The 26,504-nt window shown below is 42.5% G+C and overlaps 1 protein-coding gene across 1 annotated transcript; it reads left to right on the forward strand.

The window, feature by feature from the left end:
* Positions 1 to 8,157: 8,157 nt before the first annotated feature.
* Positions 8,158 to 23,855, forward strand: LOC139570879 (prokineticin receptor 2-like). Its single transcript, XM_071393177.1, has 2 exons — positions 8,158 to 8,843; positions 19,716 to 23,855. Exons 1-2 carry the CDS (start codon positions 8,374 to 8,376, stop codon positions 20,425 to 20,427), a joined length of 1,182 nt encoding a protein of 393 aa, XP_071249278.1. The 5' UTR covers positions 8,158 to 8,373; the 3' UTR covers positions 20,428 to 23,855.
* The last annotated feature ends 2,649 nt before the right edge of the window (positions 23,856 to 26,504 follow it).

The raw sequence follows: 26,504 nt of genomic DNA on the forward strand, positions 1-26,504 counted from the left end.
CCCTTGCTGAACATGGTCAGCACAGAATATTAACAGTCTACAATTACCAATGAACCGGGCTAATGTGACTTCACCTATCACTTTCTTAACAGCATTGGTTAATCGAATAGGGTGTAGATCAGACCCCGTGGTCACATCAAACACGATTACAACTTTCCACTCCGACACATCGTTACTTTTGTTTTTCACTACCTTCACCCTCTTCATGTTCTCAACACTAGAAGTGCCACTGCTGTCAGCAGCGCTTATAGCAGTGCCATTCTTTTTCCTTTAACATTTCACCACAGACCATCCAGGTACATGACTTTCATCAACCCCACCCATACCTTCAGAACTATCATCCATGTCGACCGCAGTCCAGCACAGCTGTGCTAAAACTGCCTACTACAATATAGAACAATGGATTGTATTTTGCTTCCTAGTTTGAAGTCGAACCCTCAAATGCGTCTTCCCGCTCCCACTTCTGTATCATGCCCCAACTTCAGTTCAATTTCTTCCTTCATGACAACTCTTAAAGTGGCAGCGCAGGATGAAGTCTGTGCAGGATTACCCCACACCCTTATGCTTGTCGTCTCTGCGCTCCTCTGGGCTCAGTTGGGATTGTAACTTTTTAGAGAAGTAGTACCTATTCAATATGGGAATTGGGACAGAAGAGCTCATACACTAAACAGTCTCAAAAGAAGATATAAGACTGAATGATTGGGCAAAATTTCTGCCTAAATAGACTTACCCAAACGTAATAATTTTTCAGGAGATGGTCATAAATAATAACTGGTACTGTTTTAGAAAGATCTGGCACTCACCTTTCTTGCAAAAATAGTACATAGTACAAATATTGTGAAAATATGAATAATCATGTATTATTATTTTTCCTATTCAACAAAAGTGGGGCAATAGGTCTAAATATAGTAAAAATCTAATTATAAATGACTAACTATAATATTTCACCTTTCCTATAACTGTAAAATGAATATCATCATACTTTGTGACAGTACAATATTGCCATTATTTCATATAACTGATGACAGAGACTTTTATCCTGAATGTCCACTGAGAGGCGCAGAGACACCATTCAAATGCATTGTTCATCACCAAACTGTTCCTGGATGCTTGGGAGAAGTTGCTCTCGGAGGATGTGTTGGTACCATTCTTTATTCATGGCTGTGTTCTTAGGCAAAATTGTGAGTGAGCCCACTCCCTTGGCTGAGAAGCAACCCCACACATGAATGGTCTCAGGATGCTTTACTGTTGGCATGACACAGGGCTGATGGTAGCGCTCACCTTGTCTTCTCCGGACAAGATTTTTTCCGGATGCCCCAAACAATCGGAAATGGGATTCATCAGAGATAATTACTTTACCCCGGTCCTCAGCAGTCCAATCCCTATACCTTTTGCAGAATATTAGTCTGTCGCTGATGTTTTTTCTGGAGAGAAGTGGCTTCTTTGCTGCCCTTCTTGACACCAGGCCATCCTCCAAAAGTCTTCGCCTCACTGTGCGTGCAGATGCACTCACACCTGCCTGCTGCCATTCCAGAGCAAGCTCTGTACTGGTGGTGCACCGACCCTGCAGCTGAATCAACTTTAGGAGACGGTCCTGGTGCTTACTGGACTTTCTTGGGCACCCTGAAGCCTTCTTCACAACAATTGAACCGCTCTCCTTGAAGTTCTTGATGATCCGATAAATAGTTGATTTAGGTGCAATCTTACTGGCAGCAATATCCTTGCCTGTGAAGCCCTTTTTGTGCAAAGCATAGAAGATGGCATGTGTTTCCTTGCAGGAAACCATGGTTGACAGAGGAAGAACAATGATTCCAAGCACCACCCTCATTTTGAAGATTCCAGTCTGTTATTCGAACTCAATCAGCATGACAGAGTGATCTCCAGCCTTGTCTTCGTCAACACTCACATCTGTGTTAACAAAAGAATCACTGACATGATGTCAGCTGGTCCTTTTGTGGCAGGGCTGAAATACAGTGGAAATGTTTTTGGGGGATTCAGTTCATTTGCATGGCAAAGAGGGACTTTGCAATTAATTGCAATTCATCTGATCACTCTTCATAACATTCTGGAGTATATGCAAATTGCCATCATACAAACTGAGGCAGCAGACTTTGTAAAAATTAATATTTGTGTCATTCTCAAAACTTTTCGCCACGACTGTAGAATAGTTACAACTCCAGCTTTAAGCACAACATGATTTTGTTTGTCTGTATCCAAGAAAAAGGGGTCTTGTTACAATTTTGCACCATACTGGGGACTTAACATCTAAGAAGTGTTTTCTTGAATGTGAATTTACTGTTCACTTGGGAAATATCAGTTGGTAAGGAGTTCCATTCAGTGATGGCTCTGTATATAACTGATTATTTTAGAAGATTGTTCCTTGGTCTGGTGGATACCAGATGACCCAAACTTGCCTGTCTGGTTTGTTCATAATGTCTATTGCCGGGATACACAAATTGGTCTGAGAAATAAGGGGGTTTCTATATCTCTTAAACTGACACTATTCTATTCCCTGTGAGGACACCTTTCCAGTATTGCAGATTGAGATTAGGGATACAAAGAGATTTGATCATTTCTATCTCAACCAAAAATCTGGTTGTTGGGTTGGTTTTTTCACTTATCACTGGTTCAAAGGAAAAATAATACTGTCACTACCATGCTTTCCAAACAAGATACATTCACAAATGAGCTGAAAATGTTAAACATTTTCACCAAAGAGGACAATGGAAATGGACTTCAAAGATACATATTCATTTTATAAACCAATGTGTTATGATTTACAGGTTTCATCTGTATATTTTCAAGTTTATTTACACACACTCAAACCAGTACATGTATTTCTAATTGAAAACAATTTATACTGAAAAGAAATGTAAACGCAACATGCAACAATTTCAACAATTTTACTGAATTACAGTTCATATAAGGAAATCAGTCAATTTAAATAAATTCATTAGGCCCTAATCTATGGATTTCACATGACTGAATAGTCTTGAATTTGTATTTTAGAAATTGTGTTAAACATTGTGGCCTCGTGAGTGAGCGAACTGTGACCTCTGCCAAGAAACTAGCAAAGCTCTCAATTAGGTACTGTAGGCTACAACGTTATTACAGTTGCAACATAATTCAATTAGCAAAGCCAGTGATGTCAAAGTAGGCTAGCTGGAACTTCCCACATCCAACTAGTGACTGAGTGAACAACATCACACATAAAGTACACTCACCCCGAATTCAAGACTTGAAACAGGACACTTTCTCAGCTAGAACGGGAGCCTCTCCTCCTTTATAAAAATGAATAAGCAGGGAGAGGATCAAGACATGTCTTTTTTGCTTCTCTAGGGCATGTTGGTGGAGAGGAGAGAACCAACAGCGAGGAGGAAAGGAGCGACGGAGCACTATGGAGAAGATAGGACCTGTTATTTTCTAACATTAGCCTAGGGAAAATACATGCCTGAGAAAGTACATGTTAAATCAATGAGCTGATCAAGATGAGATTGATAATGCAAGAAGACCGTGCAATTCATGGGATCAGTTGAAAGTAAGTGAGTATTCTGCATATATTTTCAGAGTCTTATGTATCAAAGTGGTGGTAAAACATTATTTGTGTGCAATCAATTCAATTTAGAATGAAACCTCTTCAAATTATAAAAGCAAAAGGACATGGGGTGGAGAAAACCAAATAAAGCTGCCACTATGGGTAAGTTATTCAATAAGCATTGTACATTTGCAGTTCTGGAAAGTAATATATATATACACATACATAAAAAAGTAACAACAATTACAAATACATATATATATATATTACTTTCCACAACCGTAAATGTACAGTGCTTATTGAATATCTTACCCATAGTGACAGCTTTATTTGGATTTCTCTACACCATGTCCTTTTGCTCATTTAATTTGAAGAGGTTTCATTCTAAATTAAATTGATTTCACATTTTGAGAACACATATAGGAAAGTACCGTCTGTATGCATGCGTAATCAGATGTTTGTAGCCTATCCGTTAGAACAACTCTCCCCACATAGTGGTTTAACTTCAGCTCATTAAATATAAAATATGCCTATAAACATTTTGTAGTTAGATGTTTCATCTAAAAGAATCTGTGTGATGCTTTATTGGACAGTGCATTGTTTGTAATTAATACTTTTTTTCATTAGGGTGAGAATGAGATCAAATCAAATTAAATGTTATTGGTCACGTACACATGGTTAGCAGATGTTATTGCGAGTGTAGCGAAACGCTTATACTTCTAGATCCAACAGTGCAGCAATATCTAAGAGGTAATATCTAACAATTCCACAACAAAACCTAATATCTAACAAATTCACACACTCTAGTAAAGGAATGGAATGAGAATATATAATTATAAAATATATGGAGGAGAAGTGACAGAGCAGCTAAGATGCAATAGATAGTAAAGAATAGATAGTGAAGGATACAGTATATACAAATGAGATGAGTAATAAGTGGCTTTATTAAAGTGACTAGTGTTCCATTTATTAAAGTGGCCAATGATATCAAGTCTGTAGGTAGGCAGCCGCCTCTCTGTGCTAGTGGTAGCTGTTTAACAATCTGATGGCCTTGAGATAGAAGGTTTTTTTCAATCTCCCTGTTCCAGCTCTGATGCATCTGCACTGACCTCGCATTCTGGATGGAAGCGTGGTGAACAGGTAGTGGCTCGGGTGGTTATTGTCCTTGATGATATTTTTTGCCTTCCTGTGACATTGGGTGCTGTAGGAGTCCTGAAGGGCAGGTAGTTTCCCCCCAGTGATGTGTTGTGCAGACCGCACCACCCTCTGGAGAGCTATGCGGTTGTGGGTGTTACAGTTGCCGTACCAGGCGGTGATACAACCCGACAGGATGCTCTCAATTGTGGACCTGTAAACGTTTGTGAGGGTTTTCGGTGACAAGCCACATTTTTTCAGCCTCTTGAGGTTGAAAAAGGTGCTGTTGCTCCTTCTTCACCACACTGTCTGTGTGTGTGGACCATTTCAGTTTTGTCGGTGATATGTACACCGAGGAACTTAAAACTTTCCACCTTCTCCACTGCTGTCCCTTCTGATGTGGATAGGTGGGTGCTCCCTTTGCTGTTTCCTGAAGTCCACAATCATCTCTTTTATTTTCCTGACACCACACTCCGAGGGCCCTCACTTCCTCCCTGTAGGCTGTCTCGTCGTTGTTGGTAATCAAGCCTACCACTGTAGTGTCGTCTGCAAACTTGATGATTGAGTTGGAGGCGTACATGGCCACGCAGTCGTGGGTAAACAGGGAGTACAGGAGGGGGCTGAGCATGCACCCTTGTGGGGCCCCATTGTTGAGGATCAGCGGAGTGGAGATGTTGTTTCCTACCTTCACCTCCTGGGGGTGGCCCGTCAGGAAGTATAGGACCCAGTTGAAAAGGGCGGGGTCGAGACCCAACGTCTCAAGCTTAATGATGAGTTTGGCGGGTACTATGGTGTTGAATGCTGAGCTGTAGTCAATGAACAGCATTCTTACATAGGTATTCCTCTTGTCCAGATGGGATAGGGCAGTGTGCAGGATGATGTTGATTGCATTGTCTCTGGACCTATTGGGGTGGTAAGCAAATTGGAGTGGGTCTAGGGTAACAGGTAGGGTGGAGGTGATATGATCCTTGACTAGTCTCTCAAAGCACTTCATGATGAAAGAAGTATGTGCTATGTGTAACAGTATAACTTTAAACCGTCCCCTCGCCCCGCCACGGGCGCGAACCAGGGACCCTCTGCACACATCGACAACGGTCACCCACGAAGCGTCGTTACCCATCGCTCCACAAAAGCCGCGGCCCTTGCAGAGCAAGGGGCAACCCTACTTAAGTCTCAGAGCAAGTGACGTAACTGATTGAAATGCTACTAGCACGTACCCGCTAACTAGCTAACCATTTCACATCCGTTACACTCACCCCCCTTTCAACCTCCTCCTTTTCCGCAGCAACCAGTGATCCGGGTCAACAGCATCAATGTAACAGTATAACTTTAAACCGTCCCCTCGCCCCGCCACGGGCGCGAACCAGGGACCCTCTGCACACATCGACAACGGTCACCCACGAAGCGTCGTTACCCATCACTCCACAAAAGCCGCGGCCCTTGCAGAGCAAGGGGCAACCCTACTTAAGTCTCAGAGCAAGTGACGTAACTGATTGAAATGCTACTAGCACGTACCCGCTAACTAGCTAGCCATTTCACATCCGTTACATATGGGGCAATAGTAATTTAGTTCAGTTACCTTAGCTTTCTTGGGGACAGGAAAAATGGTTGCCATCTTGAAGCATGTGGGGACAGCAGACTGGGATAGGGATTGATTGAATATGTCTGTAAACACACCAGACAGCTGGTCTGTGCATGCTCTGAGGACGCGGCTAGGGATGCCATCTGGGCCGGCAGCCTTGCGAGGGTTAACATAACACGTTTAAATGTTTTACTCAAGTCGGCCACGGAGAAGGAGAGCCCACAGTCTTTGGTAGCGGACCGTGTCGGTAGCACTGTATTGTCCTCAAAGTGCACAAATAAGTTGTTTCATTTGTCTGGTAGTATTGTATGTTTTCTGCACTTGAATATTTGACATAACCTAACAGTCTGTTCATGGACTGCTAAAAAGCCATCAGTCTGCTAAATAGTTAAGTAAATGGTTACCCGGACTATCTGCACAAGCAAAACCTTAGAGGAAAACCTGGTTCAATTTGCTTTCCACCAGATACTGGGAGATGAATTGATCTTTCAGCAGGACAGTAACATAAAACACAAGGCCAAATCTACACTCGAGTTGCTTACCAAGAAGACAGTGAATGTTCCTGAGTGGTCGAGTTACAGTTTTGATTTAAATCTGCTTGAAAATCTATGACAAGACCTGAAAATGGTCGTCTAGCAATGATCATAAACCAATTTGACAGAGCTTGAAGAACTTTAAAAAGAATAATGGGCAAATGTTGCACAATCCAGGTGTGGAAAGCTCTTAGAGACTTACGCAAAAATACTCACTGCTGTAATCACTTTAAAAGGTAATTCTAACATGTATCGACTCAGGATGTTGAATATTTACAGTATCTAATCAAGATGTATTCGTGTTTTATTTAAATATATACAAATGTTCGATTTATCTCCCAATTTGACATTACAGAGAATTTTGTGTAGATCGTTGACATTTGTGTAGATCAATTTTATTCCCACTTCGTAACACAACAAAATGTTGAACATTTCAGAGGGTGTGAACACTTTCCGAAGGCACTGTATCTACCTCAATGACCTCGTACCCCTGCACACTGATCTGTTACTAGTCCTGCCTGTATATAGCTCCATTCTTATGAATTTTATTTTGTGTTACTCTTTATATATTTGTTTGTTTTACCTCTGCATCTTTGGGAAGGGATCTTTAGCATGCATTTAACGGTAAAGTCTACACCCGTTGTATTCGGCAGGTGACAAATCAAATTTGATTTGATGGAACATTCCACCTCACAATTAGTTATCTCAGTTTGAATTACATTACTGATTAGCCTATGTGTGTGCACAATTGATTCTATAAATTGTATTAATTGATTGATTGTGCTCACACACACACACACACACACACACACACACACACACACACACACACACACACACATACACACACACACACATATAATTCCTTCCTTCTCTCTCTATCTGTCACCTTCTACCTGTAACTTGTACCCCCACTTTTTTTCCGAGTGTTTCATAACACTCTATTGTGCGTTGGATGGTGTCCAGGTTACTACAACCAGCTCATATTCCACAATATTATTCTAACCCTGAGAATAAATTGGCTAATTCTCTTTCATCTTTGTCATGGTTATTCTTTCCTCTGGCCACAAATCACTATTTTTAATGCACATAACGTTAAGTCATTAACCCAGGGTATCTCTTGGATAGAGAGAAGTCTGGGGGCATGAATCTGTGTCATTGACCAATAATAAAACTATGAGCAGAAAATAAATGTCATTGGTAATTCTTATTATTTTACTAGCTCTGCAACGTCAACAATAGCACACACAAGATTACTTTTTTTCATGCTTATTTGATCCAGCCAGCATGTTCGTTTCTGAAATGTCTATTTAATGAATCTTCAGAAACATTCTCTGGTCTCTGTGTGAGTCATGCTACATTAAGAACATCTGTGTTCCAGGTGAAGATGTTCTCTTTACTGTCTGAGTGACAAGTGGGATCTTCTCTTCACTCCAAAAGACCCTCCATCATCGATCCTGCATGGTTCCTGCAAGACACTTACACCATGACCCAAACACCGTATGAAATGATTCCTGGAAGACACTGACATAACTTATAAAGTGGACACAAATAAAGACAAGAAACCCAAAACTTCTTGGGAATTCACAATGGGAGATCCCAACATCAGCCACTTAGCGGATGTATATACTGAGACCCGTGACCACATGCTGGGAGGAAGCGAGCTTGACCCATTGACGGATAACTACGACATGGACTATGGTGTTCCCGACAACGAGATGCCCGACACCACGCAGGGCACAGCCTTCTTCGTCGCCACCATCGTCATCACCGTGGTGCTCATTTGCATTATGCTCGTCTGCGGTGTTGGCAACTTCCTGTTTATAGCTACTTTGGCACGGTACAAGAAGCTGCGTAACATCACTAACCTACTCATAGCTAACCTTGCAATATCAGACTTCATAGTGTCAGTGGTGTGTTGCCCGTTCCTGGTGGATTACTATGTGGTGAAGCAGCTGTCCTGGGACCATGGCCTGGTGCTGTGTGCCTCAGTCAACTACATCAGGACTGTGTCTCTCTACGTGTCCACTAACGCACTGCTGGCAATTGCTGCAGACAGGTGGGTGCCTCATCCCCTTTTATTGGTGTCTTTCAATGACAGGCGTGTTTGTGTGTGTGTGTGTGTATGTCCAGTAATTGCCTTGACCAGTTTTATTTTGTTGAGGCCATCTTGACCCCTTGGTACATAAGTCAGCCTTATAGTAATCAATAAGGAACTCAGCAGGGTCTATCATCAAAGTCAGTGTCAATATCTCTAAATTGTCCCCTGTACGTGTCTTCCTTCCTTTGTCGCACTGACCTGAAAAAGAAATAGGTTTGTTTGGTTGAGTTTCTTATATATTGCTTCCACCTGTCAAATCATTTCAAAGCAAACAAAAAAAAGAGGAACAAAGTATACTATTGGGGAACATCTTTAATAAAAGATCAGCCTGCTGTATAGAAGAGAATCGACTACTCTAAGGCGGGATTCAACAGCTGTTTCTTCATTCACTCATCGAAAAAGACCTGTCTCTCATCTTTTACATGCTTGAAAAACATTTTTTAAATCAAAACTGTATCAATAATTAGAGAAGAAGTTCATCACAGTTCTGGATATGAGTAGTTAACTTTCTTCATGCCAATGGCTTGTGTATGTATTCATTGTCTTTTACATGTGCTGGCTACAGTAGTGGTTCTGCTGGTTGAGGTGTTCAAGTCTATAAAGAACGAAAACAGCAGATAACCCTAAGTGGCACACCACGTAAATTCAACGTGGAAATGTTGGTAATATTTGGTAAAGACTGTGATCAATGAGGGTTCAACCTTTATTCACCTAGGTTTGTTTGTTGAATTCCCAATGGGATATCACCCCCAAATAAATCAGATTTTTGGTTTAGTTGTCATCTAAATGTGTTATCATTGTGCTTTCAACCATTTTAAAACACAACAAAGTTCACATGGGAATACAATGTCAGATATTTTGTATTTATACAACAACTTCATGTAACACTGTGCTTAATCTGAGATACATAGTGCAAGTGATCAATGCTGTTTGAGATTCTGCACAGATTAGTATACCAATTGTGAAGATCTTCACAGAACTGCGATCTTTGCATGCTATCTATGGTTATAGTTACAGTAGGCTAACTTCAAAATGTGGCCATGGATGTGTGACTCATTTTAAGGTTGAATAAATATTGTTACATTAGTTTGTAAATAGCCTTAACTTTAATTAATTTCCTGTATTACAAAAGTAATATTGAATTGTGTCTGGTTGTCAAAGCAACCAAATATCAACATTTAAAGGAAGTCTAATGCTTGGATAGTTTCATCTGAGCCACTGGCTTCATCCTATTTTTGGTTTAGTTGGAGATGGGAATCCAACATATAATTTGTTTAACTTGTCAACAAGTTAAAAGGCTTTTTAAAAATGTAACTAGGCAAGTCAGTTAATTAGGCTAGGGGGCAGTATTTTGATGTTTGAATGAAAAACGTGCCCAAAGTAAACTGCCTATTTCTCAGGCCCAGAAGCTAGAATATGCATATAATTGGCAGATTAGGATAGAAAACACTCTAAAGTTTCCAAAACTGTCAAAACATTGTCTGTGAGTATAACAGAACTGATATGGCAGGCGAAAACCTGAGGAAAAACCATCCAGGAAGTGCTGTTTTTCTGAAACTACTCTTTTCCATTGCAAGCCTATCCTCCATTTAAAGGGATATCAACCAGATTCCTTTCCCTATGGCTTCCACAAGGTGTGAACAGTCTTTAGACATAGTTTCAGGCTTTTATTCTGAAAAATTAGCGCGAATGATCACATCGCGTCAGTGGATAGCCAGATGTCCTCAGATTTGTGCATGCGCTCACGCCGGGAGCGAGACCTTTTCTTTCTCTCTTCTATTGAAAAGGCTACCGTCCGGTTGAAATATTATCGATTATTTATTGTAAAAACAACCTGAGGATTGATTATAAAAAACTTTTGACATGTTTCTACGAACTTTACGGATACTATTTGGAATTTTCGTCTGCCCTTCGTGACCGCACGAGACTGTGGATTACTGAACAAAACGTGCCAACCAAATGGAGGTTTTTGGATATAAAGAGAATCTTTATCGAACAAAGCGAACATTTATTGTGTAACTGGGAGTCTCGTGAGTGCAAACATACGAAGATTATCAAAGGTAAGTGATTAATTTGATTGCTTTTCTGACTTTCGTGACCAATCTACTTTGCTGCTAGCTGTTTGTAATGTTTTGTCTGCTGAGAGCTGTCCTCACATAATCGCATGGTTTGCTTTCACCATAAAGCCTTTTTGAAATCTGACACGCCGGCTGGATTAACCTCTAACGAGTCACAACCCCGGATCCGGGATCCCCCCCATCAAAAAAGCTGACTAGCATAGCCTAGCCTAAAGCCACAGGGATATCATATAATGAAATGTTCATGAAATCACAAGTCCAAGACACCAAATGAAAGATACAGATCTTGTGAATCCAGCCATCATTTCCGATTTTTTTAATGTTTTACAGGGAAGACACAATATGTAAATCTATTAGCTAACCATGATAGCAAAAGACACAACTTTTTTTTCTCCACCATTTTTTTCCTGCATGGGCAGCTATCACAATTTCGACTAAATAAAGATATATATAGCCACTAACCAAGAAACAACTTCATAAGATGACAGTCTGATAACATATTTATGGTATAGCATATTTTCTTTTAGAAAAATTTGCATATTTCAGGTATAAATCACAGTTCTACATTGCAGCTGCAATCTGAAATAGCGTTGGAAGCAGCCGGAATAATTACAGAGACCGACGTCAATTACCAAAATACTCATCCTAAAACATTTCTGAAAAATACACAGCATACAGCAAATGAAAGCCCAACATCTTGTGAATCCAGCCATCATTTCTGATTTTTAAAATGTTTTACAGGGAAGACACAATATGTAAATCTATTAGCTAACCACGTTAGCAAAAGACACCACTTTTTTTACTCCACCAGTTTTTTACTCCATCAGTAGCTATCACTAATTCGACTAAATAAAGATATATATAGCCACTAACCAAGAAACAACTTCATAAGATGACAGTCTGATAACATATTTATGGTATAGCATATGTTTTTTTAGAAAAATGTGCATTTTTCAGGTATAAATCACAGTTTACCATTGCAGCCACTATCACAAAACTCACCCAAAGGGACTAGAATAACTACAGAGAGCAACGTGTATTACCTAATTACTCATCTTAAAACATTTCTGAAAAATACACAGCGTACAGCAAATGAAAGCCCAACATCTTGTGAATCCAGACAATATTTCAGATTTTCTAAGTGTTTTACAGCGAAAACACAATATATCGTTATATTAGCATTCCACATGAGCTAACATCACCCCAGCATTGATTCGAGGCAAAAAGCGCGATAACGTTATCACCCCCAAAATATATTAATTTTTTCACTAACCTTCTCAGAATTCTTCAGATGACAGTCCTGTAACATCATATTACACAATGCATATAGAGTTTGTTCGAAAATGTGCATATTTAGCATCACAAATCGTGGTTATGCTATGTAATCAGTCAAAACATGGCATGCATTCTGGCCGGCGCCATCTTGGAAGTTAAGTTTACGATTATTTATCGATTAGATTGACTAAAAAAATACGGGTTGGACAGCTAATGAAAGATGCATTGGTTATTAATGCAACCGCTGATTTAGATTTTTAAAATTAACGTTACTAGACATACAGTGTGCGTTACAGCCAGACTAGTGCCGCAATATTGGCCGAAAAATGCGTTTACATTTTTCCACATAAATACGGAATAAAATCATAAATAGTTCTTACTTTTGGACGAGCTTCCATCAGAATCTTGGGCAATGTGTCCTTTTGTCCAAAAGAATCGTTGCTTTGTTGTAAAACGTCCACTTCAACTTCGGAACTAGCAGCTAACATTAGCTACCTGGCACACACATGTCCAAATCCTCAAACGCAATACTACAAAAATTCCGAAAATAGCAATATACTCGCATAAACTGATATAAATCGGTTTCAAATAACTTCGTTATGATGTTTCTAACACCTATACCGAATTAAATTACAGACGGACATATCTAAGGCCGATAACTGAGCGTTTCAAAATGCTATCCTGGGGTCTTGCGTTGCGTAATGGCGGAAGTCGAAAAGAGAGCGCACCTCGTTCCTTGCCCTTTTATAAGCTCTGAGAAATACGTAGAAACACCATTCCACTTCTCATTGGTTACTGACATCCAGGGGAAGGCGGGTGCAGTTCATTTCGATCCATAGGGCACACACAGAGTTTTAAACTGATCCGAGATCAGAGCCTAGTTTTCAGACCTTCGCATGTTCTGTCATGATTTTCGCTGTAGAAAGAGTTCTGGTTCACCCACAGACATAATTCAAACGGTTTTAGAAACTAGAGATTGTTTTCTATCCAATAATAATAATAATATGCATATTGTACGAGCAAGAATTGAGTACGAGGCAGTTTAATTTGGAGACGCAAAATGTCGAAGTTGAAACAGCACCCCCTGTAGTGACAATAAGTTAACAACAAGTTAAGCTGTGTTTTGGTGTATTGCACTTGTGATTTCATATTTTTAGTAATTTAATTTGAATTCGGCGCTCTGCAATTCACCGGATGTAGACGAAAATGATCCCGCTAAAGGGATCTGAGCGGCAAGAGGTTTTAAGAACACATTCTTATTTAAAATGACAGCCTAGTAACAGTGCAGGGGGAGAAGGACAGATTTACCTTGTCAGCTCAGGGATTCGATCTAGCAACCTTTCGGTTACTGGCCCAATGCTCTAACCACTAGGCTAACTGCCGCCCCAATATTTACTCTATTGCAAAAGTGATACTGAATTGTGTTTGGTTGTCAACACAACCAAATATCACACTTGAAGGAGATTTATCTTTTGTGCCACTGTCTGGCTTTAATTCCAGTTTTTCTACAAATTAGTCATTGATATGTTGGATTCACATTTCCATCTCAACCAAGAATCAAAGTTAAAGAATAGGACTACATAAATTCAAACTTTATTTAAAGTGCATTTCAAGTTTTATTTGATTGGATTTAGTCATATTCTTAAACTTTGAGGTTTGCTTGAGAATCCAACATGTCAACTATTAATTTGTAGACACATTTGAACAGGACTAAATCTAACCAAACTTTAAATGCACTTTAAATAAAGTGTACGAAAGTACAGCAAAATCTCTTTAACTTCAGTTGATAACGCATTGTCCATTTGATGAAACAATTCAGAATTCTACAGCTATGTTACTGATTCAAGGCCCATGGCTTTGACTGCAGCACCCTCAGCACCCATACTTCCCACAGCTATGAGTCCATGCAACTTAATATGTGAATTGTTAACCCTTTAGACCCAAATAGAATAAAAAACTGCTGCTGTAGATTACTGAGAATTTTCAAGATAAAGCTCATGTTTTACTAAAGTATGTGGACACCTGCTTGTCAAACATCTCATTCCAAAATCAAGGGCATTAATATAGAGTTGGTCCCCCCTTTGCTGCCATAACAGCCTCCACTCGTCTGGGAAGGCTCTCCACTAGATGTTGAAACATTGCTGTGGGGACTTGCTTCCATTCAGCCACAAGAGCATTAGTGAGGTCGGGCACTGATGTTGGGCAGTTAGGCCTGGCTCACAGTCGGCATACCAATTCATCCCAAAGGTGTTCAATGGGGTTGAGGTCAGGGTTCTGGGCAGGCCAGTCACGTTCTTCCACACCAATCTCTACAAACCATTTCTGTATGGACCTCGCAGTGTGCACTATCATGCTGAAACAGGAAAGGGCCTTCCTCAAACTGTTGCCACAAAGTTGGAAGCACAGAATTGCTGTAACGTTAAGATTTTCCAAGGGGCCTAGCCCAGAACATGAAAAACAGCCCCAGACCATTATTCCGCCTCCACCAAACTTTACAGTGGGCACTATGCATTCGGGCAGGTAGCGTTCTCCTGACATTCACCAAACCCAGATTCGTACGTCGGACTGTCAGATGGTGAAGCATCATTCATCACTCCAGAAAACACGTTTCCACTGCGGCGAGCTTTACACCAATCCAGTCAATGTTTGGCATTGCACGCGTTGATCAAATGTACCAAGTATAATATATTATACTTAATAATATTACTTAAATATAAATATTTTTTTAATTATCCAAAATTTGAGCAGAGGACAATTTTCAGAAAGTATTTCAAAAGCCACACAAAGTAGGATATCTGATTGTTACAGAAGTAAGAGGAATATTTAGAACCTACAGGCTACTTATTTCATCCCAAGGACTGTTGAATTGGTTTCTGATTAGAAGAAACATTCTGTGAACACTTATGAGGAAATCTCACATTTATCCTAATGGACATGACTGCGCTGAATTCTCAGAAGCCCTGTCCAGCCTACTCGGCCCACCCTCTGTGAGTATCCATAAAAACGACATAACTTGTAAACAGACGTGACATCAAGTTTCTTTGAGATGTGGCCACAGCATGAGGAACAAATGACCTAACTCTCCTTGGAAACCAAACACCGATTGAGAAAAACCTATCCTACTCATACCGAAGCAATCATCCCAGAGGTGGTCCTGCAGGAATGCACTGTTTGCATTTGAGACGGACTGAGTTCGCAATCCATCCCGGCTGGGAGCAGAGGAAGAATTCACTGCATGGAAGAGCTCACATAGACTTTACTTTCCTGGACTGAGAACTGAGAGGGAGCGAGAGAGAGTCTTGGACAACACGCTTTTTTTCATCTCCATCCTATCCTAACGGTATCCTACCTGGCAAGCAACATCAATGTACAAATAAAATACCCAATTGAAATATTAATTTCCTCTGAAAGTGGCGCTTTGTGTGTGTAAAGTGGAGAAAGTCATTGAGTGTTGTAAGATGGCAGGTTAAATTTACAAACCCATGGTCAATATTGTCCCAGCACTGTCCACATCAGATGCTAATCGATTGCCTAGTTCATGTCTATTCCTGGTTGGGGAATTCTAGTGTTCACGGTTGCGAAAGGCTATGTTGACGTACTCCTCTCACATTTTCTCTTTCAATAAATAAGATAATACCATTCTCGAAGGTCCTGTAAATGTGTTCTGTTGTACCCCATTGTACCCTATTAATATTGTGTTGTTAATAAGTCTATTGACGCACCCGTGAATCAATCTAAGTAGCGTAATGAAAAAATCCCCATCAAACTCTGTCAGCTAGAAATATTTGTTTTGCAGACCATGAAACATCCCAAAAATTGGTCTTCTCACAAAAACATCTGTAGCGTTCGAAAGGTTTGGGCTATGGTTTGGGCTACCACTGTGAAAAAGGGAGACTCTCATGATGTTCTCCGTTTTGTGTCACAGGACTCATCTGAAGGTAACCCATACAAATGAAAGGAAGTATGGAGATAGTTTTGTGCCAACAAAAGTAGGGGGTTAAATATTTCCTGAGCTTTCTTATATCTCCTAGATAAGACAGACACTTGAAAACCTTAAACCTAATGATTCTTTTTTTTTAATGTCTTTTTAAAATAATTTATGCATGTGTTATTCAATGCGTTTCTATGGGTAGTAAAGGCCAAATTAAATATTTGATCAAATTCCAAATCCAATATGACCATCTTAAAACAATTCCATATGTAATCTTAGTTGAAAGGCCCCCCCCCCCCCCCAATTACTTAGTCTAGTAAATACAACTTTGAAATGTATTATTTGTGGCATGGAATTGTTTTATGATGGTTACACTATGGATAATTTTTCTATTTATACATTGGAGATGCTTACCATACAACATTGACAAAGCTTGAATAATTTTTTAAAGAATAATGTGCAAATATTGTACAATCCAGGTGTGCCAAGCTTTTATAGACTTACCTAGAAAAACGCACAGCTTTAATCGCTGCCAAATGTGATTTTAACATGTATTGACTCAGGGGTGTGAATACATTTGTAATTGACAAAAAAATCTAAAAACATGTTTTCACTTTGTCTTTATGGGGTTTTGTGTGTAGATAGTGAGGACACATTATTATTTTTGAATTCAGGCTGTAACACAACAAAAGCTTGAATAAGTCAAGGGTTATGAATACTTTCTGAAGGCACTGTATATACAGTGTATTGTTACGTTACGGCCTTATTTAAAATTTGATTAACTTCTTTGGGACTGGGGGGCAGGACTGAGTAGCTTGGATAAAAAGGTGCCCAGAGTAAACTGCCTGCTACTCAGTCCTAAAAGCTAGAATATCCATATAATTAGTAGATTTGGATAGAAAACACTCTGACGTTTCGAAAACTGTTTGAATGATGTCTGAGTATAACAGAACTCATATGGCAGGCAAAAACCTGAGAAAAATCCAACCAGGAAGTGGGAAATCTGAGGTTTGTAGTTTTTCAAGTCATTGCCTATCGAATATACAGTGTCTATGGGGTCATATTGCACTTCCTAAGGCTTCCACTAGATGTCAACAGTCTTTAGAACCTTGTTTGATGCTTCTACTGTGAAGGATGAGGGAATAAGAGCTGATTGAGTCAGGGGTCTGGCAGAATGCCACGAGCTCAGTCTTGCTCGCTCCCATCAGAGTTAGCTGCGTTCCATTGCATTTCTACAGACAAAGGAATTCTCCGGTTGAAACATTATTGAAGATTTATGATAAAAACATCCTAAAGATTGATTCTATACTTCGTTTGACATGTTTCTACGAACTGTAATATTACTTTTTGTCTGAACTTTCGCCTGGACTTGCCCACGCCTCCTGAGTTTGGATTTGTGAACTAAACGCGCGAACAAAAAGGAGGTATTTGGACATAAATTATGGACTTTATCGAATAAAACAAACATTTATTGTGGAACTGGGATTCCTGGGAGTGCATTCTGATGAAGATCATCAAAGGTAAGTGAATATTTATAATGCTATTTCTGACTTCTGTTGACTCCACAACATGGCGGGTATCTGTATCACTTGTTTTTGTGTCTGAGCGCCGTACTCAGATTATTACATGGTGTGCTTTTTCCGAAAAGTTTTTTTGAAATCTGACACAGCGGTTGCATTAAGGAGAAGTTTATCTATAATTCAATGCATAACAATTGTATCCCTCAGCAATGTTTATTATGAGTATTTATGTAAATTGATGTGGCTCTCTGCAAAATCACCGGATGTTTTGGAGGCATAACGCGCCAACGCTGAACATAACGCGCCAATGTAAACTCAGATTTTTTGTCAGGACCCGGTGCGAGAAACAGTCACTAAATCGGCAGAACCCAGAAGATGAGGCAGACACAGCAGTACTAGAGATGGTGGTTTAATAAAAAATAGATATCTTCCAAAATACAAAGAAAATCCACAAAGTGGTAAAAACAGCAAGGGAAACACAAACCTCAAAAGACTAATCCAAAATACAAAAGAACAAAACCAGAGAACCTCTGGAAAATCCAACAAGAGAAAAATATATGTTCACAACAAGGCTTGGGCTGGGGCTGGGTGCTAACATACAAACACTGAGCAAGGAACTGAGGAACACACAGGGATTAAATACTAACAAGGGAACGACATACAGGTGCAAACAATAATTAGAGCAAGGGAAAAACAAAAGGTACAAAAAAGGTGCAATGGGGACATCTAGTGACAAAAAACCAGAACAGTCCTGGCCAAAACCTGACATTTTTGGATATAAATATGAACTTTATTGAGCAAAACATACATGTATTGTGTAACATGAAGTCCTATGAGTGTCATCTGATGAAGATCAAAGGTTAGTGATAAATTTGATCTCTATTTCTGCTTTTTGTGAATCCTCTCTTTGGCTGGAAAAATGGCTGTGTTATTCTGTGAATAGGCACTCACCTAACATAATCGTTTGGTTTGCTTTCGTCATAAAGCCTTTTTGAAATCGGACACTGTGGCTGGATTTACAACAAGTGTATCTTTAAAATGGTGTAAAACACATGTATGTTTGAGGAATTTTAATTATGGGATTTCTGTTGTTTTGAATTTGGCGCCCTGCAGCTTCACTGGCTGTTGAAGAGGTGGGATGCTACCGTCCCACGTACCCTAGAGAGGTTAACACTTTCATATAGTTTTGTGTATGTCCCTAACAGGGTGGAAATATCTCATGGTCCATGTGTGAACAATCCACCTACAATTATTAGGATTTAAGAGCCTGAGCTTGACCAATGTGTTTTTCTTAAAGTCAAACATGTAATTCTTCTGATAGAATACTAAAAACATGACATATATCTAGTTTTCCCCTAAAAGTTATGAGGTCCAATAGGCACCGGATAGGAGTGGCCCAGCTCTGTTCACCATGGGCAGTGCAGCCAGGGCTAGCACATTAGGGAGCGATACCACTTTATTATTTTCATGTCTATTACAAGGAGACACCCACATCAGCTATGCAGGTGTCGGTTATCGTTGGTTAACACTTGATCTGACTGAATCTAGGCGTTAGCCCCGCTATGACTATGAGAAGGTTGCGATATTATTATTTTTTTTTATTCTCAATGCCCAGGCTTAAGTTTTTCCTGGACGATAGAGTGGAGAATTGTTGAGGATCATACTGGAAATAGGAAGGTTTGATTATACCATCAAATGAGCATTTATCTTATTTACCCTGGGTGATTTACCCTGGCTGATTTACCCTATACGCTTGGGAGAGCATGGAAAACTGTTAATAATTTTTCATTCATATTTTTGTTGAAGTGTCATCATCCTCCAAGAGCAGCTCTACTGTTTGTAGACGCCATTAGGATTGGTTTCATGCACCTACGTTAAATTGTAAAGGAAGCGACAGTATACTTTTTCATTTGCATGTAGCCTAATGCAAATCTAAACTGACTATGTCTCTCCCCTTGATTCAAGTAGTGGCCACATACATTTGTTTACTTTTTATGTACATTAACACACCCTCCTCTGTCCTCAGGTACATGGCCATCGTCCATCCTCTGAGGCCCCGTATGAAGTACCAGACAGCCTACTGTCTGATTACTGGTGTGTGGATTGTACCCATCCTCATCTCCATCCCTTCTGCCTTCTTTGCCTCTGAGACCATGTACCCTCACGGTGGTGCCAGCGCCTCTCACAACACCCACAAGACCTTCTGTGCCCAAATCTGGCCCGTGGACCAGCAGGCCTACTACCGCTCCTACTTCCTGTTTATCTTTGCCCTGGAGTTCCTCGGGCCCGTTTTTGTCATGGCACTATGTTATACACAGATTTCCCGTGAGCTCTGGTTCAAGAACGTCCCGGGCTTCCAGACGGAGCAGATCCGGAAGAGGATGCGTGGTCGGCGTAAGACAGTCATGGTCCTGATCGCGATCCTGACGGCATACATTCTGTGCTGGGCACCATATTATGGCTTCACCATCCTACGCGACTTCCACCCGACACTCATCTCCCGCCAGAGGAACTCCCTGGTGGCCTTCTACATCATTGAGTGCATCGCCATGAGCAACAGCATGATCAATACCTTCTGCTTTGTCAGCGTCAAGAACAACACAGTCAAGTATCTGAAGAGGAATGTGCTGCTGTGCTGGAGATCCACCTATGCGCCCCGTAAGACGGTTGACGTGATCGACATCCAGACATTCTCCATGCCTGTAACCGAGGAAGTCGAATGCATTCATTTGAGGTGAACGGGGAGATGTCATTTTGAAACATTCATACATGCTTTTTGGATGTTCGTGTTGCATCTGAAACTTGAGGCAGGGTTAGGGTTAGGGTTTGGAGTTCCACAGTTGTTATTATGATGTCTCTTTCATGGAGATGTCTTTGAGTTGGTGTGTTCCTGTGTTTTGGCACAGCAGCACTTCAAAGAAGCTAATGTAAATATTGTTTTATGATATCACCACATGTCCTAATATCTTGGTACAATAAGGGATTAAGGGAAATTGACCATCTTTTTTTTCTGTCAACCAAGTACGTGAGAAATTCTGTATTCCGTCAACTCATTTGTTTAGATTTTTTCAAGTCCGACATACAATCACCGGGACTTTATTCGGTACACACATCTGGTACCTGGTCGGACCTGAATTCTTCGGGCATTCTCCACGGTGTCAGAAATGTTCCACAGGGATGTTGGTCCATGCAGACGCGATGGCATCACACAGTTGCTGCAGATTGGACGGCAGTACATTCATGCTGTGAACAGCCCGTTTCATCTCACCCGAAAGATTCTCCATTGGAGTGAGGTCTGGGGACTGTGTAGGCCACTCAAGTAAACTGAACTCGCTGTCATGTTCCATACAAGGTTTTTCCACTCTTCAATTGTCCAGTGTTGGTGATCGCGTGCCTACTGGAGCCACTTCTTGTTTTTAGCTGATTGGAGTGGTACCTGGTGTGGTCGTCTGCTGCAATAGCCCATCCGTAACAAGGATCGCCGAGTTGTGCGTTCCAAGATGCTGTTCTGCACACCATTGTTGTACTGTGCCGTTATTTGTCTGTTTGTGGCCCGCCTGTTAGCTTGCACGATTCTTGCAATTCTCCTTCGACGTCTCTTATCAACAAGCTGTTTTCGCCCACAAGACTGCTGCTGACTGGATGTTTTTTGTTTGCAAATTATGGTGGAAAATAAGTATTTGGTCAATAACAAAAGTTTATCTCAATACTTTGTTATATACCCTTTGTTGGCAATGACAGAGGTCAAACGTTTTCTGTAAGTCTTCACAAGGTTTTCACACACTGTTGCTGGTATTTTGGCCCATTCCTCCATGCAGATCTCCTCTAGAGCAGTGATGTTTTGGGGCTGTTGCTGGGCAACACGGACATTCAACTCCCTCCAAAGATTTTCTATGGGGTTGAGATCTGGAGACTGGCTAGGCCACTCCAGGACCTTGAAATGCTTCTTACGAAGCCACTCCTTCGTTGCCCGGGCGGTGTGTTTGGGATCATTGTCATGCTGAAAGACCCAGCCACATTTCATCTTCAATGCCCTTGCTGATGGAAGGAGGTTTTCACTCAAAATCTCACGATACATGGCCCCATTCATTCTTTCCTTTACACGGATCAGTCGTCCTGGTCCCTTTGCAGAAAAACAGCCCCAAAGCATGATGTTTCCACCCCCATGCTTCACAGTAGGTATGGTGTTCTTTGGATGCAACTCAGCATTCTTTGTCCTCCAAACACGACGAGTTGAGTTTTTACCAAAAAGTTCTAATTTGGTTTCGTCTGACCATATGACATTCTCCCAATCTTCTTCTGGATCATCCAAATGCTCTCTAGCAAACTTCAGACAGGCCTGGACATGTACTGGCTTAAGCAGGGGGACACGTCTGACACTGCAGGATTTGAGTCCCTGGCGGCGTAGTGTGTTACTGATGGTAGGCTTTGTTACTTTGGTCCCAGCTCTCTGCAGGTCATTCACTAGGTCCCCCCGTGTGGTTCTGGGATTTTTGCTCACCGGTCTTGTGATCATTTGACCCCACGGGGTGAGATCTTGCGTGGAGCCCCAGATCGAGGGAGATTATCAGTGGTCTTGTATGTCTTCCATTTCCTAATAATTGCTCCAACAGTTGATTTCTTCAAACCAAGCTGCTTACCTATTGCAGATTCAGTCTTCCCAGCCTGGTGCAGGTCTACAATTTTGTTTCTGGTGTCCTTTGACAGCTCTTTGGTCTTGGCCATAGTGGAGTTTGGAGTGTGACTGTTTGAGATTGTGGACAGGTGTCTTTTATACTGATAACAAGTTCAAACAGGTGCCATTAATACAGATAACGAGTGGAGGACAGGAGCCTCTTAAAGAAGAAGTTACAGGTCTGTGAGAGCCAGAAATCTTGCTTGTTTGTAGGTGACCAAATACTTATTTTCCACCATAATTTGCAAATAAATTCATAAAAAATCCTACAATGTGATTTTCTGGAATTTCTCATCTTTTTAAGTGGGAGAACTTGCACAATTGGTGACTGACTAAATACTTTTTTGCCCCACTGTATATACGGACTCATTATGCAACTAAAACGGGCTCATGTCAAATAGTCTCCAACACAGCAAACTAAAGTATATCAACATATCAACTTTCCCACATTAAAGTTTATGAAATGCTGTGCCCTTAAGCAGAATTTAAATTGTACAGACTTTTAACTTGGGATGGGCACTCTCGAATGTCTGAATACCAACTACTGAGAAGTGCGTAGGAAAGGCGTGCATACGAAAGGCGTAATTTCCTAGGTCGGAATCGAGCCCAGAGTTTACTATACACCGGAAAAAAATCATAAAATGAATGCTGTAATGTATTTTCTGTGCTGGCGCTGTACAAGGCAACAACAAACAATTGTACTGTACATGTGTGTACTTAAAAGGGGCAATCTGCAATTGAAACAATAACAAAGCAAACCTTGCCACTGGTTTGGTAAACAGCTGAGTCATGGGGCTTGAGAAATGAAAGCATTATCAAATTCATAGATGGATGCAACGACTGACCATCCAGGATATCAACATTTTATTTTTAACAATATTTTGAGGCTATACAGTGTTTGTTTACAATTAAATTGTTACAAACAAGGTAGGAAAACCAGATTTCGGGTTTCTGATGGGGTACGACCATTGAAATAAGCTCATTAAGCATTTATAAGTTATATTCATGAATCAAAGGGTATAAATTATGAATTTAAAAGTCCAAAATGGATGTGTCAATTTTCAGATTGACCCTTTAAATGCCGCAAGTCATGGGGAGTGTCACGTTCCTGACCTGTTTTCTGTTGTTTTGTATGTGTGTGATGGTCAGGGCGTGAGTTTTGGGTGGGCAGTCTATGTTTGCTGTTTCTATGTTGGTTTTGGGTTGCCTGGTATGGCTCTTAATTAGAGGCAGGTGTTTTGCGTTTTCCTCTAATTGAGAGTCATATTAAGGTAGGTTGTTCTCACTGTTTGTTTGTGGGTGATTGTCGCTGTGTCTGTGTTTGTTGCACCACACGGTACTGTATCGTCTCGGTCGTTCCTGTTCATGTGTTCTTCGTTTCATGTAAGTTCGTAGTTTAGGTCTGTCTAGTTCGTTTTGTTATTTTGTATATTTAGTCAAGTGTATTTCGTGTCTGTCTTCGTCTTACATTAAAGTATTATGTATTCATCACCCGCTGCGCCTTGGTCTACTCACTCACCGAAAGAGAGCCGTTACAGAATCACCCACCAAACCCAGATCAAGCAGCGGGTTAACGGACAGCCACGACAGCAGCAGTGGGAGAAGGAGGATTGGACATGGGAAGAGATCCTGGACGGTAAAGGACCCTGGGCAGAGCCAGTGGAGTGTCGCCGCCCCAAAGCGGAGCTGGAGGCAGCGAAAGCGGAGAGGCGACGTTATGAGGAGGCAGCACGGAAGCAAGGCTGGAGGCCCGTGAGTAACACCCAAAAGTTTCTTGGGGGGGGGGGGGCTAAAGGGGAGTGTGGCGAAGCCGGGTTGGATACCTGAGCCAACTCCCCGGGCTTGCCGTGGAGTAAGAGGGCGTCGTACTGGTCAGACACCGTGTTATGCGGTAAAGCGCACGGTGTCCCCAGTACGCGTGCTTAGCCCAGTGCGGGCTATTCCACCTTGCCGCACTGGGAGGGCTAGGTTGGGCATCGAGCCGAGTGCCATGAAGCCGGCCCAACGTATCTGGTCTCCAGTACGTCTCCTCGGGCCGGCGTACATGGCACCAGCCTTACAGGTGGTGTCCCCGGTTCGCCTGCATAGCCCAGTGCGGGCTATTCCACCTCGCCGCACTGGCAGGGCTACGGGGACCATTCAACCTGGTAAGGTTGGGGAGGCTCGGTGCTCAAGAGCACGTGTCCTCCTTCACGGTCCGGTATATCCGGCGCCACCTTCCCGCCCCAGCCTAGTACCACCAGTGCCGACACCACGCACCAGGCTTCCAGTGCATCTCCAGAGCCCTGTTCCTCCTCCACGCACTCTCCCTATGGTGCGTGTCTCCAGCCCAGTGCCTCCAGTTCCGGTACCGCGCACCAGGCTGTCTCTCCGTCTCCTCCCTACAGAACTGCCCGTCTGCCCAGCGGCGCCTGAACTGCCCGTCTGCCCAGCGGCGCCTGAACTGCCCGTCTGCCCAGCGGCGCCTGAACTGCCCGTCTGCCCAGCGGCAGCTGAACTGCCCGTCTGCCCGGCGGCGCCTGAACTGCCCGTCTGCCCGGCGGCGCCTGAACTGCCCGTCTGCCCGGCGGCGCCTGAACTGCCCGTCTGCCCAACGGCGCCTGAACTGCCCGTCTGTCATGAGCCTGCAAAGCTGCCCGTCTGTCATGAGCCTGCAAAGCTGCCCGTCTGCCATGAGCCTGCAAAGCCGCCCGTCTGCCAAGAGCCTACAGAGCCGTCCGCCAGACAGGAGCCGCTAGAGCCGTCCGCCAGACCGGATCAGCCAGAGCCTTCCGCCAGACCGGATCAGCCAGAGCCTTCCGCCAGACCGGATCAGCCAGAGCCTTCCGCCAGACCGGATCAGCCAGAGCCTTCCGCCAGACCGGATCAGCCAGAGCCTTCCGCCAGACCGGATCAGCCAGAGCCTTCCGCCAGACCGGATCAGCCAGAGCCTTCCGCCAGACCGGACCAGCCTTCAGAGCCGTCCGCCAGACCGGATCAGCCAGAGCCTTCCGCTCAGCCCGGACCAGCCTTCAGAGTCCGTCCAGCCCGGACCCGCCGGAGTCCCTCAGCCCGGACCCGCCGGAGTCCCTCAGCCCGGACCCGCCGGAGTCCCTCAGCCCGGACCCGCCGGAGTCCCTCAGCCCGGACCCGCCGGAGTCCCTCAGCCCGGACCCGCCAGAGTCCCTCAGCCCGGACCCGCCAGAGTCCCTCAGCCCGGACCCGCCAGAGTCCCTCAGCCCGGACCCGCCAGAGTCCCTCAGCCCGGACCCGCCAGAGTCCCTCAGCCCGGACCCGCCAGAGTCCCTCAGCCCGGAGCTGCTGCCCCTTATCCCGGAGCTGCTGCCCCTTATCCCGATGCTGCCCCTTCATCTAGGTGGGTTTAGTTGGAGGGTGGTCATTGGGAGGGGGATACAGAAGCGGGGAGTGACTATGGTGGTGTGGGGACAGCGTCCGGAGCCTGAGCCACCACCGTGGTCAGATGCCCACCCAGACCCTCCCCTGGACTTTGTGCTGGTGCGCCCGGCGTTCGCACCTTGAGGGGGGGGTTCTGTCACGTTCCTGACCTGTTTTCTGTTGTTTTGTATGTGTGTGATGGTCAGGGCGTGAGTTTTGGGTGGGCAGTCTATGTTTGCTGTTTCTATGTTGGTTTTGGGTTGCCTGGTATGGCTCTTAATTAGAGGCAGGTGTTTTGCGTTTTCCTCTAATTGAGAGTCATATTAAGGTAGGTTGTTCTCACTGTTTGTTTGTGGGTGATTGTCGCTGTGTCTGTGTTTGTTGCACCACACGGTACTGTCTCGTCTCGGTCGTTCCTGTTCATGTGTTCTTCGTTTCATGTAAGTTCGTAGTTTAGGTCTGTCTAGTTCGTTTTGTTATTTTGTATATTTAGTCAAGTGTATTTCGTGTCTGTCTTCGTCTTACATTAAAGTATTATGTATTCATCACCCGCTGCGCCTTGGTCTACTCACTCACCGAAAGAGAGCCGTTACAGGGAGATAAAAAGAAGAACGTGTACATTATTGATGTAATTGTTTCTTCTTCTACACACAAAAAATGACATGTATATAAAAATATATAGATTTCTATTGTATGTCCGATTTGAATGTACAAAAGCAGCTTCTATAAAGGTTGTTCTATTAATATTTCACCCATTTATGATGT

The sequence above is a fragment of the Salvelinus alpinus genome, chromosome 3, assembly GCF_045679555.1.
Source record: "Salvelinus alpinus chromosome 3, SLU_Salpinus.1, whole genome shotgun sequence".
NCBI lineage: Eukaryota > Metazoa > Chordata > Actinopteri > Salmoniformes > Salmonidae > Salvelinus > Salvelinus alpinus.

Bases quoted from the DNA above. Each gene is read 5' to 3' on its own strand.
- LOC139570879 (XM_071393177.1), top strand. From the start codon at position 8,374: ATGGGAGATCCCAACATCAGCCACTTAGCGGATGTATATACTGAGACC. The intron at 8,844-19,715 runs GTGGGTGCCTCA...CTCTGTCCTCAG, and splicing joins CTGGCAATTGCTGCAGACAG to GTACATGGCCATCGTCCATC.